The following is a 13586-nucleotide window of genomic DNA, read 5'->3' as shown; positions in this document are numbered from 1 at the left end:
GCCACTGGCTAGACGGCGACCGCCTCAAGGGGAGGGACTCATCTTGCACCGTGGTTCTTCAGCCTCAGCTAATATACTTCTTTTTTTTTAATTTTTTTTTTTTTTGCTAATATACTTCTACAGCCGCTTTGGCCCCTGCTAATTCTGGTTACCTAATTAAGATAAATAAATAAATAACCCACTTACATGAACCAAAAGTTTTCTTGTTTTTTTTTTAAGTTTTCGTTCGTGTCTCTTGCGTTCCTGAGCTTTCCCACTACAACATTCCCTCATCTATTGTTCATGATGGAGAGCTGACAGGTGAATCTCCACAGCATTACTCTGGAGTACCTGCCATGGAGTGGGTGGGAGTAAGTTATTAATCTTCAAAAGCTGGAAAGTAGTTTTTAATTCCTAGTATTCAGCTGTGTTCCACTTATTCATGAATACCCTCCATTTCATTTGTACAATTAACTGACTGTGTTAGGTAATTGGTAAAATTGTGCTGTGACCATCTAGTATACCAGCCTAACTGGAATGAAGATAGGAAAGAAAGGGGATTTGGGGAGTAACTAATGAAGATGGGAAGGAGCACTAGGACGGACTGTGATTGTATGAATCATCTTAAAGGTGCTTTGACCATGGGGGAGAGGGTGGGGGAATGATATGAGCATGATTGTACAATTCTCCATGATATGATTCAGTGTTTGAACTACTGAATTATATGATAAGTAAATTATTTTTGAACAAAACTGGGGGGGGCGAGTATTTGCGTCACCAGAACAGAATCCTGTTGTCAGACACCACATGTGTATATTGAAATTATGTTTAACATACTGAATTAAATAAAATATAAACGATGTTGATAAAATAAAAATATATATATATACACACACACATATATACATACATACATACATACTGTTCATCACGTCAAGCAGAACTGTACTATTGCTACCACAGTCAGTTTCCAAATAGTCTTTTTCTACATGGACTCCTTGACATCCCCTTCACCATTGCTCCCCCCTCCCCCCAAAACCCTTATTCTGCTTGCTTTCTCTATGGGTTCATCAACCCTGGGTTTCATACATCTGAAAATGGGAAACCTATATAACACAACCTTAAGAGGGTGCCCTCCGATGACACGACACCTCTGAGACACACCCTATCTGAACCAACAAAAACCAAACCAAACCATACACACCAGATCAGGGGCAGCAAGCCCGCAGGGGCATCTACTGGCAGCTTTAGCTGTTCCAGTCCGATCTATGCCTTTGATCTTCTCCGCTCCTCTCTCCGATGCACTCTGTCCAGTGACCATGGTCCTCCCGTCCCTCAGTGTAGACAGGGGACTTCTCCGGAGACGTAGTCCCTAGGTAGTTGTACAAGTGACTCTTGGGTTCCCACGGGTACCCTGGATTCTCACAATTTGCGCTCTGCGACTGATCCCTCCTTCGAGCGGATCCTGTGGGTTCCAGCCCTTCGGAGGCTGCTGATGGTGCGCTGCTTCCATGTGCACTTAGCGGACACCTCACTCAGATGGCTGCTTGTTTGGAAACAGGCCTTTACGACCCCAGACGCTATTTGATCTGCTAGCCGGCGCCATCTACATTCTTTGCCACAGTTTGCTCTAGTGCCCGTGTCTTCTGTGTTTCCTTCCTGAGGGCGAGGATCAAGCAGGGCCACGAAGCTAGAAATAATTGTTCCTCAGTGAACCAGTATCCTCGAATAGGTATTTCTCAGACACCATCGCTCCTTTGGATGGTACCAGGGTCCCATCACATAGGTCAGCACTGCCCTGCCTTTCCAAGGGTGGCCATTTTTGGTAAAGGAGCACCCACGGTGGGCAGAATTTGAGGACCCTGCTACACTTGGGCTGCAGAAACCTTTATGTCCTCATTAGTGAACACTGTGCTCCGTATGTGCCACGTCAAACCACAGGGCTGGGGGGGCGTGCAGGGGGGGGACGCTTCCTCTGGGGACTCCCCCTGGCCTGCTCTGGGGTATGCTGGCCTCTGAAAAACAATGCAAAACACAAGTCCCTTAGCTCACCTCCCCCACGCCCTCCCCCTCTCCACTTTCCAGTCCTTTCCTTAGTTCACTCTCAAGGACCGCGCCCAGCCCAGCTGGCTTTCTGCGCCTGGAAACTGCTCTCTGGACCTCAGCCTGCACAGAGGGCAGGCTGCTGGGTTGTAAATGAAATCGCAGCCACTGGCCTTGAGGTGGAGGTGGTTGGGGGAGGAATCCACTCTATAAGGCGGAAAGCGGCAGCCTTGTTCTTCATGAATCTCAGAGCCCACCAAGGAATGGGCCTGGTCTGAGACACACTCTCACACACACACACACACACACACACACACACACACACACACACACACACACACACGTCTTGAGACCCTCCTCTGAAGAGACTCCTAATAACTCTCCCACTCGCCCTCTTTCTCCATTTCTTGACTCTCAGCCGTTGAATCAGGCAGCAAGTGGGCTCACAAGGCCCACCCTTTGCTGTATCCTGGGCCTCATCCCACAAAGTGTACAGCATACATCTTCCTTCCGCCATCAAGTGCAAACCGTGAACTACCAAGGACGAGCCCTCCCTAGCAAACGGGGAAGCCCTGCTTTCCGGTAGGTGGTGAAGTGGGGCCAGGCTGCTCTTCTGGGCTGCTGCTCTTCAGATGTCATCCTTGCTCGCCCCCCCCATGCCCCCCCCCGTTCCCTGCAGGCAGATGGGTGGGAGAGTAAGCCCAGTGGCCACAGCAGTTTGGGTGCCCCAAGGGTGGAAAAGAGCAGCAGGGATGGAGGCACCTGACTGGAGTAAGAAACTAAGGAATGTGGAGAGGCCGGGTCTCCAGGAGGACTCACTCCTCTGTCCCCCCCCCCCCCCACCTCCGCAGCTAGTCTGGTGTGGACAGGGCTATCACAGGGCATGGCCACTCTCAGCACTTGTCCGGAGGGGTTCATCTGTCCTGGATTCCCGGTATTTCCAGTTCCTATCCGGGTTGTGTTTTGAAGTCACCCTCCCGGCATGGCCACTCAGCACTGGTCCAGAGTGGGTCACGTCACAGGGTTTTCTACGGACTGGACAACCACAGTTCGGAAGCACCCCTCGCTGTGGAAAGATCAGTCATCCTGTTTCAGATCATCCACCCCTCCAACAAAACAGCGCCTTTCTCCCTCTGCCTCTCAGCTGGAGGGTCTTCTCTGCAATTCCCAAGAGAAGCCAAAGGCAGCTTTGAATCACCCCCAAACTAGGGGTGGTGGTGGGGACACAGCCCTCACCACCCCCGAGACGAAGCTCTAAGGGGCAGAGAATGAAGACTGAGCATCAAAGATTGGCAGACCTTGTGGAAGCCAGTTCACCTGGAACCATTTACTCTACAATACGTACGGCGACTGTGGCATCTCAGAGGCCTGAGCAGACGCGCTTTTTTATCCCTCATCGTCGCCTGTGTGTAACCTTAAGGGACTCTGCCGCCCGCCTGCCTGCTTGTCACCAACAGGACCATGGGAGGTCCCTTACACTCAAGGGATCAATTTGTAAAGAATTTAGAAACAAAGGGATACACAAACTATCTGTAATGAAATATATTTATTGCTAGAAACATCAAAAAAAATTTTTAAAAAGTGTTTGAAAAGTAGACACTGGGTGGGGGTGGGAGGAGATAGGAATCCAGTTGATCATTTACAAGGTGCTGCAAACCTGATACAATTTATACTAACTCAGAAGTACTCTTGGAAGAATAGATACAAATCTGGGTGTTGGGGGTGGGAGAGGAAGGGCAAACAAGAGGAGGCCGCCTTAGTGGATATAAAAACACCCAAAGGGGGGCTGAGCTTTAGGGAAGCAATTTAGGGTCCTTATGTGAACTGAACATTCAGCAAACACATTTTCAGTGATTGACTGGCTTGAAGCAATCTAGCTCTAGAGAACAGTTTTTAGCTGAACTGACTCAGAACTCAATCAGGATGGTTTGCATCCCCCCCCCTGGGGGGGGGGCTCAGAGGTGTGGGGCTGCAGTAGATATAATCCTGGGGGTCTTCTGAGAGGTGGTAGGCCTAGAGGAATGAGCTCAGCTGGGTAGCCACGGGAGAGATGACCTGCCTCGGGGGTGGGTGTGAGTGTGCACGCACCAGGTGTGCATTTGGTCCGGAAGCTCAGGAGTGTGCCGAGCCTGCAGCTCCCTGGATGCCCCACTTATTGCTTCCCCAGCTGAGAAGGAGAGGAACCAAGGCTAGGTCCCCCCGCCCCCCAGGCCCACATGAGTTCCCTGAGAAGCAGGCCCACCCCAGCTGCCTGTGTGCCTGCAGAGGGCTGCCCAGCATTGCGCTGGTAGATCCAGATGCAGAGCTCAGGCTCTGGTAGGGCCCTGGCTGGCCCCCTATCTTGCCCTACAGGTGGGGTGCCAAAGATAGGGCGCTCTCCCGTAATGCCCCCCTCACTTCCTGTCACCCAGAACATCGCTTGACTCGTATCCAGGCACACCGAGACACAGATGAGACCCCGATCTCCCGACAGCACCCGCCCTCGCCTGCCTGCATGTGACTGACCGTGTGGCGGCTGCACCCAGGCCGCGCTCCGGGCTCCCTCCCGGGAAGGCCGGCCAGCCCCACTGGCAATGGGATGGGGTCATCCGCACCACCCCCTCGGAATGTCGCAATCTTTGGGTCTCTGGCCCGAGGACTCTCCTCCCAGGCCTGCGGTGTGGAGCGCATTCCTGACCGAGGCTGGCCTGAGGGGTCCACCGGCCAGGGGCCCTCGTCCGTCCAGTGGTGAGGAGGGCAGCAGTGATGGCGGCAGTTCAGATGTAGTTGGTAGGGGGCTGCCGGGCGTTGAGGCGCTGCATGTGACAGCTGTGACAGAGCAAGTGCCCGTCCAGGGGGAAGCAACAGCATCCCTGCTCGTCACTCAGCTGCATCCGGCAATCCTAGGGAAGGACACCGGGTTCAGCCCAGACGCCAGACACGGGGCAAATATGGCGGGCGCCTGCCCTGCTCAACACCGGGGGCCTGACTGCTGAAAGCAAGGTTGGGGAGTGTGGGGTCCGAAGGGATGGACAAGCGACACGTAAGAAAAATGATCTCGCCGGACACCAGGGGTCGCTGCTGCAGCAGGAATAATGAGTGAGGGCCTATTTCTAGCAGTGAACAGGAGTCTCTAGGCCGGGAGTCTGGGGAAGGCAGAGTCAGAGGGAGACTCGGTCTCGAGCCTGAGCAGGGTGAAAACGAGGTTGGAGAAATAAGAGCACCTTCCTAGCTTCCCATGCTCCACACCTGTCTATTCTAGGGCTCCGCCCCCCACCCGGCCCCAGCCCCCAGGTAGTTTCAAGTCAGGAAAGGTGCGCCTGCCTCCAGGGGGTTCTTTTATCACCAGGCTTATTCAATCGATATGAGAAGCAAATAATTAATCCAAGAAGCTGGCCCGTCGGACGAAGAAGGCGTCATCAGGAGTGAGAAAGACAACTTCCAAGGCACAGATGACACCCCGGATGACGCCCAATGAAGAGCACCCGCGGTGGCTGAGCCACCCTGCTCCACGCAGGGGCACCGGCTCTCCCGGTGAGCACAGGAAGTGCTGAGGCCGGAAGGACTTCCCTCTGCACAACCAATGCTCACGGAAGTGGTGGTCAAGAGAGCAACGTGTTGCACGGGGCTGCCAGAAGGAGAGTGAATCTGTCTTAGAAGAAACAGGCAGGGAGCGCCTGAGGAGCAAGGATGGCGGGACTTGGGCTCATGCACGTTGGGACATGTTAAGAGAAGCCAGTCCCTGGAGAAGGACAGCATGCTCGATGAAGTGGGGGGGGGGGGGGCAGTGGCAAAGAGGAAGATCCTCAAAAGGGTAAGACTGACAACGGCGGCTGTGACTATGGCCTACAACATTGCAGGGATAAGGAGGGTCACACAGCAGTGGGCGGGGTTCCATTCTGCTGCCAGTCAGAACCCATGGCCGCCAGCAACCAACAAAAGCCACCATCCAAACCAAGTTCCCTGCCCGCCGGCACTCACCTCACAGTGGTAACACTCAAAGTGGTACTCCCGGTCCATGGAGATCACCCTCACGATGTCCTCACATCCCTGGAACACACAGACGCCCGAGGGTGGCCAAGGGAAGAGCACACGCAGGCCCCCAGCCTCTGGGCAACCAATCATCCACAGCGTTGGGCGCTCTCAGTGGGCTGACCTCTCGCGTCTCTCCAGCTGCTGCTGCGCTGACATGCTTGCCCCCACCTGGGCCCGATCTCTCTCTCTCTGCACAGGGTCTGGGCTCTACCTACCTCTGCTAGCTGCAGGCCAAGCAGCGGAAAGGGAGGGCAGGCAGCTGGAATCAGGCATGCTAAGCTGAGGGCCAAGTTCTGGTTCCTTATCGCTCGGGGCTGGTCCCTCCCTCCTTAGGCACACTCTGCCACTTCTGGGCCCCTCCCACCAGTTTCACCCCACCTTTTCCTAGCCCTCCCGTCGGGGAATCTGTCGGCCCTGGCCTCCCAGCTTCTTCTGCTGGACTAGGATAGAAGAAATGGAGCCAGAGACCAACGGGGCTGTCGGACATGGCCGGGCCCGGATGTTAGGGTCAGAGCGGTGACCGAGAGTAGAGTCACACGGGAATCTTCCCAGAGTACATTCCTCAGCACCACTGCTTCCGGCAGGGGGCCAGGCAGCACGGCTCCGTCCCTTCCCCAGAGACGGCAGTGCTGGCTGCCCTGCTGGAGAACCCAGATGGACTGACCTCTGAGGGGAGGATGGGTTGGCCACAGGCTGCACATTTAGGAGCATAACTTCTGCAAAAGAGAAGGCAGAGATGAGCCTCGAGACCGAGAACACGCTCGGCCCAGCCCCCCGGGGCACCTCGGGGAGGACGGGGACTCACTTGTGGTAGTCGGTGACACAGTACACCTGATTGGAGAAGTCCACCGTGAAGGGGATGCCATCCAGGCACTTGTTGCAGACGATGCATCGGAAGCAGCCCGGGTGATAGGACTTCCCCATTGCCTGCAGGATCTGACAGGTTGGGGAGAGGGGAATCAGCCTCCCAGTGCCAGCTCACTACCTGCGGCCACCACAACTCCTCCAAGCCCTGTCACCCTCCCCAAACACCCTTAGGGAGATGGGAGGGTCAGAGATTTAAACTGGAGACAGCGCACCCAAGCCCAGGGCTTCTCCCCACTGGCTGCACCTTAGGGCTTTCAGAAACCACCAAGGCACCCAAACCACAATCCAGACATGTTCGGAATCACACCTGCGTGCCCCACCCATGACATCACACTCTGGCAGGGGGGCAGATGCAGGCCTTGGTATTATTAGCAAAGTAGTTCTTCCTAGATGAGCTGCTGGCTAGCAGGGCTAAGAAACATCGATCTAATCTCTCCTGTTTACAGGAAAAGAAAGCTGAATTCCACTCAGCCCAGCTGACAGTCAAGAAAGAATTAAGGCCCAGGACCCCGAATGCCTGGATCAGGTGGCAGAGCACAACGGTGTCTCTGCAGAATTAGGGGGAGGGAGGTTAGGTCATGGATGGGAGGTTAGGCCATGGATGTTTGGGATGGCAGGACTGGGAGCCCGAATTATGATCCCGGTAGCAGAAGGAACCCGGTGTCAGCAGGCGGGCAGGAGGTGTCTGCCTGTGCCTCCACTCCCGAGCCCCACCTGAAGGCACCTTCCTTACCTTTTCCAAAATCAAGTGACCACAGACACAGCATTTCTCAGCTGCCTCCTGAAACCCTGAAAACTGGGGAGGGATAAGAAGGCACATGTTACCATGCTGTGAGTGCCTCAATGGGTGGGGCTCAGAACAAAAACTGATGAGCAAGGAGCCCATTCCAGGTCCGGGGACCCCACTCACCAGGTAATCTTCTTCACAGTACACCGAGCCGTTGACGCTGTAGAAGGCCTTGCAGCGCAGCGTTCGCCCTGGAAGCAGAGGCAGGACTGACTCCCCCGGGGGACGGGGGTGGGGGGCAGGTACCCCGAGGCCTCAGGGTGTGTTTCATCCTGGACTTTATCTAGTGTCCTCACTCACCACACAACCATCCCAGCTGACGCAAGCCCAGTTTGCTTTGGCGTGATTCCAACCAACTTCCCTTGCCCTCTGCTCACTGCTGCTCCAGCCCCCGGGGGACTTATGGGGGGGGCACCTGGGCAAGCAAAGCTTCATTGGAGGGAAAAAGGCCACCAGCAAGGAGCCATGCAACTTGTGGAGAGAGAGCCACATGGTCACAGGCCCAGCTGGCCCTCTGGTCTTTCCTATCTAGGACTCTCTGGCTCTCAGCCCTCCTGCTTCCTACGGGGACAGGCTCCACAGAGGTCCGTAGATATTGGAGTTACTGCTGGGGACAAAGTGCATCATTTGGGAGCAAAGCCAAACTCCTTTCCTGTTGCACCAGGATGCTTAGAGGGAGCTGGCGTTTCCAGGGTCTCTGCAGACAGACAGGCAGGCCCGCTCCCTCCTGTGTCCCAACTGACAAGGAAGGACTGAGCAAGTTCTCCTTTTCCACTTCCCACCAACCTCTGCCCAGGGGTTCCCGCAAGCTGACTTCAGAAAGCCCACTCCGGGAGAGGCCCTGTGAACAGGACAGACAGACAGCTGCGGCGAAAGAGAACCCAGATGGAAGGTTGAGAGAAAGGCTGAGCACTGCAGGCAGACAGGCAGAGACAGGAGATTAGAGGGTTAGCAAAGGAATCAGAATGGGCAAGCAGCAGGGACAGGGTGAGGTGGGAGGGCTGGGCTGGGCGCCCCCCTCCAAGGCGGGCCTCCAGAGCTAACAGCAGCGGGCATTCCTGCAGCGTGATGTCATAAGCTTGGCATGGCCCGGTGGCCTGCACTCTAGTGAGGTGGCTGAACTCTGACCAGCCAAGAGAAAACCCCCCTCTCCACCCCCCATGGCTCCCCACTCCCCTAGCCCACCTCCCACCCTTCCCACATTCCTGTCTTTCACTGTCGCCCCAGGCAACTCTGCTGCCCAAGACCAAACCCCACCGAGGAGAGACCAGCAGCAGGGCTGGGGCAGGCGGAGCTGGAGACAGGCAAAGGGGAAAGCGAGAAAGAGGGAAGAGAGCGCTGAAGAGAAGGGAGGATGGAGGAGGAGAAGGCAGATCAAGGAAAGGAGTAAGGGAAAGAGAGGGGACTGGGGAGTCTAGCCTCAGGGTACGGGAGAGCCTGGTAGAGCTCAGGCCGGGGAAGCCAGAGTGGTGCCCACACATGTGGTGGTGTGGTGGGGACCCAGCAGCGGTGCCCGGTGAGCAAATGGAGAGGCCCAAGCCCTCTTCGTCTGCGTTGGTGGGGATGGGGGGCTGCAAGCAGCTCAGCCCTGCTTCAGAAGGCCCAGAGGCCCGCACTTACCACAGGAGCAGCAGACAAAACACTGGGTGTGGTACAGGCTGTCCAGGGCCTGGCAGGCATTACTCTGCCCATAGATGCCTTTGTTGCACTTGATGCAGGTGCCTGAGGGCCGAGAAGAGGTGAGGCTGTCAGCACAGTCCCCCCACCTCACTGTGACCATCTCAGCTCACTTTCTGGATTCTCACTTTTTCCCATCTGGGAAAGAGACAGCCCACGGAAGGACCTGGAGTGGGCTTACTTCTGGGTACAGAGGACGGGCAGGCAGAGAATTCATGGCTTGTCTATTGATTAGTCCACATATAGTTTGTGTCCAGTGTCCAGTGCCCCACACTGTGGGGGACGGCAGAAAGGAGAGGGCCCGGTCCCTGCTTAGGGTGTTTGTTCAGGAAAGGGCAAGGTGTGATTGCTGGGACACTGTGTGAGGCACGTGGTCAGAGAGGCCAGTCAGGATGCCAGTCCACAAGCCGACTCATGGAAACTTCTGGAGACAGCGGCTGGGTCAGAAGGCCTCTCTGGGACTTCAGTTCCCCCCTTTATAAAAGGCGCTGTTGTTCAGTTCTGGGAATGGAGGTTAAATAGATAAGGCGAAGAACATGGATGGGTGGTAGGGTGAGAAGCCCTAATGGTTCCATGTCATGTCCTCTTCCACCAGGGCAGGGCCATAGAGCTAAAACTGAAAGGCTCTTCCAGGACACCTCCCCCCCCCCCCCCAACACACACACAAAATACATACACCTGGCTCTGGCACCCGCCTTTCCTGGGTGTGTTCCTCCCTCACCTCCACTCCCCAATTCCAGGCCCATGAGTGAGGGCTAGGGCCTGTCTTTGGGGAGCAGATCCCAACCAGCCCGCCTCACCCCGCCCCACCTCTCCCCCTCGGCACACTGCCACACTCCCTGCCTGTTGGGGCCCATCCCCGACTTTGCCCAGGGGCTCTGGAGCCCGTGCGGCAGCTGCAGTAACTGATGGGCCCAGGCCTGTCCTGCTCCCATCCTCCGGCAGCTGGGCAAGGCTGTAGCCAAGGAAGAGGGCCCCCATTAGGGGCAGGAGAAGGAGGGAGCAGCCAGGCTGGGGTTGGAGGCACAAGGGGTCTGAGGGGAGAAGTGGCTTCCATTTCCACCTCAAAGTTCAAATTGTAGCCACCCCATGGGAGGGGATCTGCCCCAGGACTGTCATGCCAAGAGACCCCTGCCAGAGCCACTTCTTTGGGAAGCCTGGGACATTAAGGGAAGGCAAGACAGGGAAAAAGCCCAGACCTGCCTCCTTCACCTTCCCTAACCACACCTAGGTCCTTCCCCTACAACCACTGCTGGGCCTCCAAAGGAAATCTGCTAAAAGGGCCCTTGTCTCACTTTCCCTTGACCTCGGTGGTTTTACCACCATCTACTCTAGGATTTCCTTTCTGGGTGAGGGTGGGGAAGAGGGAAAGGAGAGAGCGAGCGTGACTCCTGGTTAGAGCGCAACTGGGCCAGCCTCTGCTGACCAGGAGCCCCTTTACCCCTGACCTTCCCGCCCATCCCTTCTTCCTCTGTGCTTTGCTTTCTGGAAGCAGTTTCTGGAGCCTGGCGTCCAGGGCAGGGGCATGCTGGGGAGGAACGGGTGGAAGCAGTTGTTGGGAAAACGGAATAGCCCTCAGCTCTGGAGGCGAGCTTTCCGTAAAGAGCTGAGCGCTTCTTTATACAGGGCAGTGGTGCCGGTGCGTTTTGGGGCAAAAAATCATTCCAGACTCCAAACTCCCCCGTGGCTGAGACACGTAATCAATACTTGTTGAAAGTAACCCGGTGGTGAGGGGGTGGGGGGTAAGGGTGGGGGCGGGACTGCGACCAAGGCTCCTTAACAGCAGCAGGAAGGGGCGACTTCAGGCCCGAGTTGCTACTACCAGCAGGTTACTACCACCAGAGCCCAAAGGCCGGGTGATTGGGGGCAGTTAGTTACCCAGCCAGGGGTAATGGGTGGCCCAGCGGTTACGGCGTTGGCCCGGAACTTCCGGAGGACAGGGAAAATAGAAGCGGTAATACCCGGTCTCCTCCCCTCAAGTGCCCACGCAGGCACCGGGCTAAGGTGCGGGGGCGGGGTGCAGTTGGGTCCCCACGTCTCGTCCCTGGGCGCTCCATCCTCCAGAGCGAGTTCCTTTGCTCCAATAGCGGCCGTGGCTCCGCGTGAGCTGTGCATAAGGCCACCCCCCGCCGCCGATCCCTGCCGCACCCCCAGCTACCGAGCAGCCGCCCGCCCCGCCCGGGCACCTGGAGCGTACGCCCGCCCGGGCAGGAGCCGGCACGCACGCGGCCCGCCCCGCCCCCCAGCCCGTGCATTCCCCGAATTCTTGGGGGTGGAGCCCGGGTCCGGTGGGGGCGCCACACGCTGGAGCCTGTAAAGGCACGGTCGTTAAGGGGGGTGCGCGATGGACCGGGGGGGGGGGGGGAGAGCGAGATGGGGGGTGCAGACTCGCTGTCCCACTGGGTCCCCTCCCTACGAGGCCTCCAACCTTGAAACCCCGAGTCTACTGTTTGCGAGAGCAGGATTCCCGAGATAATTGGGGAGGTGGGGGTGGGGAGAGTTTACTAGAAACGCAGAGCCCTGGGTCATTGGAAACCCCGTGGGAAGTTCGGGGAAGTGCAACCTGCTGGCCTCGTTTCCAGGTCGGGGTCTCCACCTTGGGTTCCCTAACCCCAGCAATCCCGGCCGTCGCGGCAGCGCGGAGCGGAAAGCGCAGGCTGCTGCCTTCCGTCCGTCGGTCACGTCCCCCGCACCCCTTCCCCAGCCGTGTAAGTCCCCGTCACTCACCGAAGTAGTCTTCCCTGGTCTCCTGCTCCCGCACCCGGGCCCGGGCGGTCTCCGGAGCAAAGGGACCCGGCGGCTCCTCCGCACCCGACGGCTCCATCCCCGACGGCTCCCCGCGGGTGCCAGCTTCTCGCCCACCTGTGCCCACCGCCAGGCGTAGCAATGCCGTGAGCTCATCTTGGTAACGGGCACTCGCGGCGCAGTCTCCATAGCCGGTCACCGAGTGTCGCCCAGGTTGCGCCCCGTGTCTCTCCAAGGGCCCCGGTGCTCCCACTCCGGCGCCAGCGAGAGCGCCGGGGCTGCCCAGTGCTGGGGGGTATGAGTGGCGGCTTTCCTGGCAGCCGAAGCCCGCAGGCCGGTGGGCGCACAGCCGGTCCAGGGCAGCGTGGAGCTCCGGGTAGGCGGAGGGGCCCCCTCCGGAGGCATAGCCTGCAGGAGCCCCAGGCAAGGGCTGGCCAAAGAGGCACGGCCCGACGGGCAGAGGGCTCCCGTGTCGCTGGTCGTAGCCCATGCTGATGCCGCTGGTGCGATTGCTGCAGGGCCGGCTGCCCGCGGCTCCGCCACCTCCCGCCCCGTCCAGCAGCAGGCTGCCGCGGGGACTGGACGGCTTGCTCGCATCGCTGGCTGAGCTACTGGCGAAGCTGGAACGAGGGCTCAGGGCCGGGGCCGTGGTTTCCAGCCGAAAGTCGGGGGGCAGTGACTGAGGTAGAGGCAAGGCCCGGGTCGGGGGCGGCCCCCCGGGAAAGGCACCTTCGTAGCGCTGCGCCTCAAAGGAGCCGCGCGGGTTCCGCTCAGCGTCCAGGGTGCCTTGCTCGCGAGTCGGCTCCAGCGGCTCATCCCCAGCTCCCCCGGTAGCTCCTCGGGGCCCAGATTTCCTAGGTCCCCCTAACCCGCTCTGTCGCCCCTTGCTTGGCCCAGGGGTCCCATCGGACCCAGACCGGCTCGATTCACTCTTTCTGCGGCCGAACTTGGCGCTGCCGGAGTCCGAGAGTCTTAACTTCTCCAGCAGGCGACTGGCTTTCTCCCCCAACCGCTCCATGCCCTCGATTCTGGGGCCTGCAGCCCCCTCCCCGCCAGGCACCCCGCAGCGCTTCCGTGGCCGCTTCTTTCCCCCGCGGCCGGACTCCGGCTCCCCAGGGACACAGGGCAGGCACCGGGGCTTAGCGGGCGGCCAGGATGCCGGGCGCCAGGAAACCCCGCAGCATCCCCGAGGGAGAGGCGCTGCGTCCTCCCGCGCATCGGGGTTTAGCGGGACTGGAAAGGCCGAGGGCCGCGGCTCTCGCGTCCGAGTCCGACAGTCTGTCCGTTCACGCGTGGACTCGCCCGGCCTCTGCCCCCGCCCCCTTCGCTCTCACACTCGGCACCGACTGAACTTCTCTCCCAAACTTTTGTCTGCCCGGCCGGATCTACTTTCCGGGAAGGGCGGAGCGCAGCCGTGCGAGCCTGGGGGTGGGGGGTCTGCGCAAGGATTCCTGGTGCCGGGCGGAGGGAGGGA

General features: G+C 58.3%; 1 protein-coding gene across 1 annotated transcript; it reads right to left on the bottom strand.

Moving 5' to 3' along the window:
• Positions 1 to 3553: 3553 nt before the first annotated feature.
• AJUBA (ajuba LIM protein) lies at positions 3554 to 13460 on the bottom strand. The gene is made up of 8 exons (XM_075532109.1): positions 12095 to 13460; positions 9311 to 9412; positions 7814 to 7881; positions 7637 to 7699; positions 6842 to 6972; positions 6701 to 6752; positions 5983 to 6051; positions 3554 to 4904 (listed from the first exon to the last, which is right to left on the bottom strand). Exons 1-8 carry the CDS (start codon positions 13128 to 13130, stop codon positions 4779 to 4781), a joined length of 1647 nt encoding a protein of 548 aa, XP_075388224.1. The 5' UTR covers positions 13131 to 13460; the 3' UTR covers positions 3554 to 4778.
• Positions 13461 to 13586: the final 126 nt, after the last annotated feature.

The sequence above is a fragment of the Tenrec ecaudatus genome, chromosome 14, assembly GCF_050624435.1.
Source record: "Tenrec ecaudatus isolate mTenEca1 chromosome 14, mTenEca1.hap1, whole genome shotgun sequence".
Taxonomy (NCBI): domain Eukaryota; kingdom Metazoa; phylum Chordata; class Mammalia; order Afrosoricida; family Tenrecidae; genus Tenrec; species Tenrec ecaudatus.
Note: the sequence above shows the minus strand (reverse complement) of the source record. Positions and strands in the feature narration are given on the sequence as shown.

Excerpts from the sequence above, each read along its gene's own strand:
- AJUBA (XM_075532109.1), bottom strand. The coding sequence starts at position 13,130 with ATGGAGCGGTTGGGGGAGAAAGCCAGTCGCCTGCTGGAGAAGTTAAGA. Across the intron at positions 9,413-12,094 it reads GACCAGGGAAGACTACTTCG|GCACCTGCATCAAGTGCAAC; the intron begins GTGAGTGACGGG and ends CTCGGCCCTCAG. Across the intron at positions 4,905-5,982 it reads TTGAGTGTTACCACTGTGAG|GATTGCCGGATGCAGCTGAG; the intron begins GTGAGTGCCGGC and ends GTCCTTCCCTAG.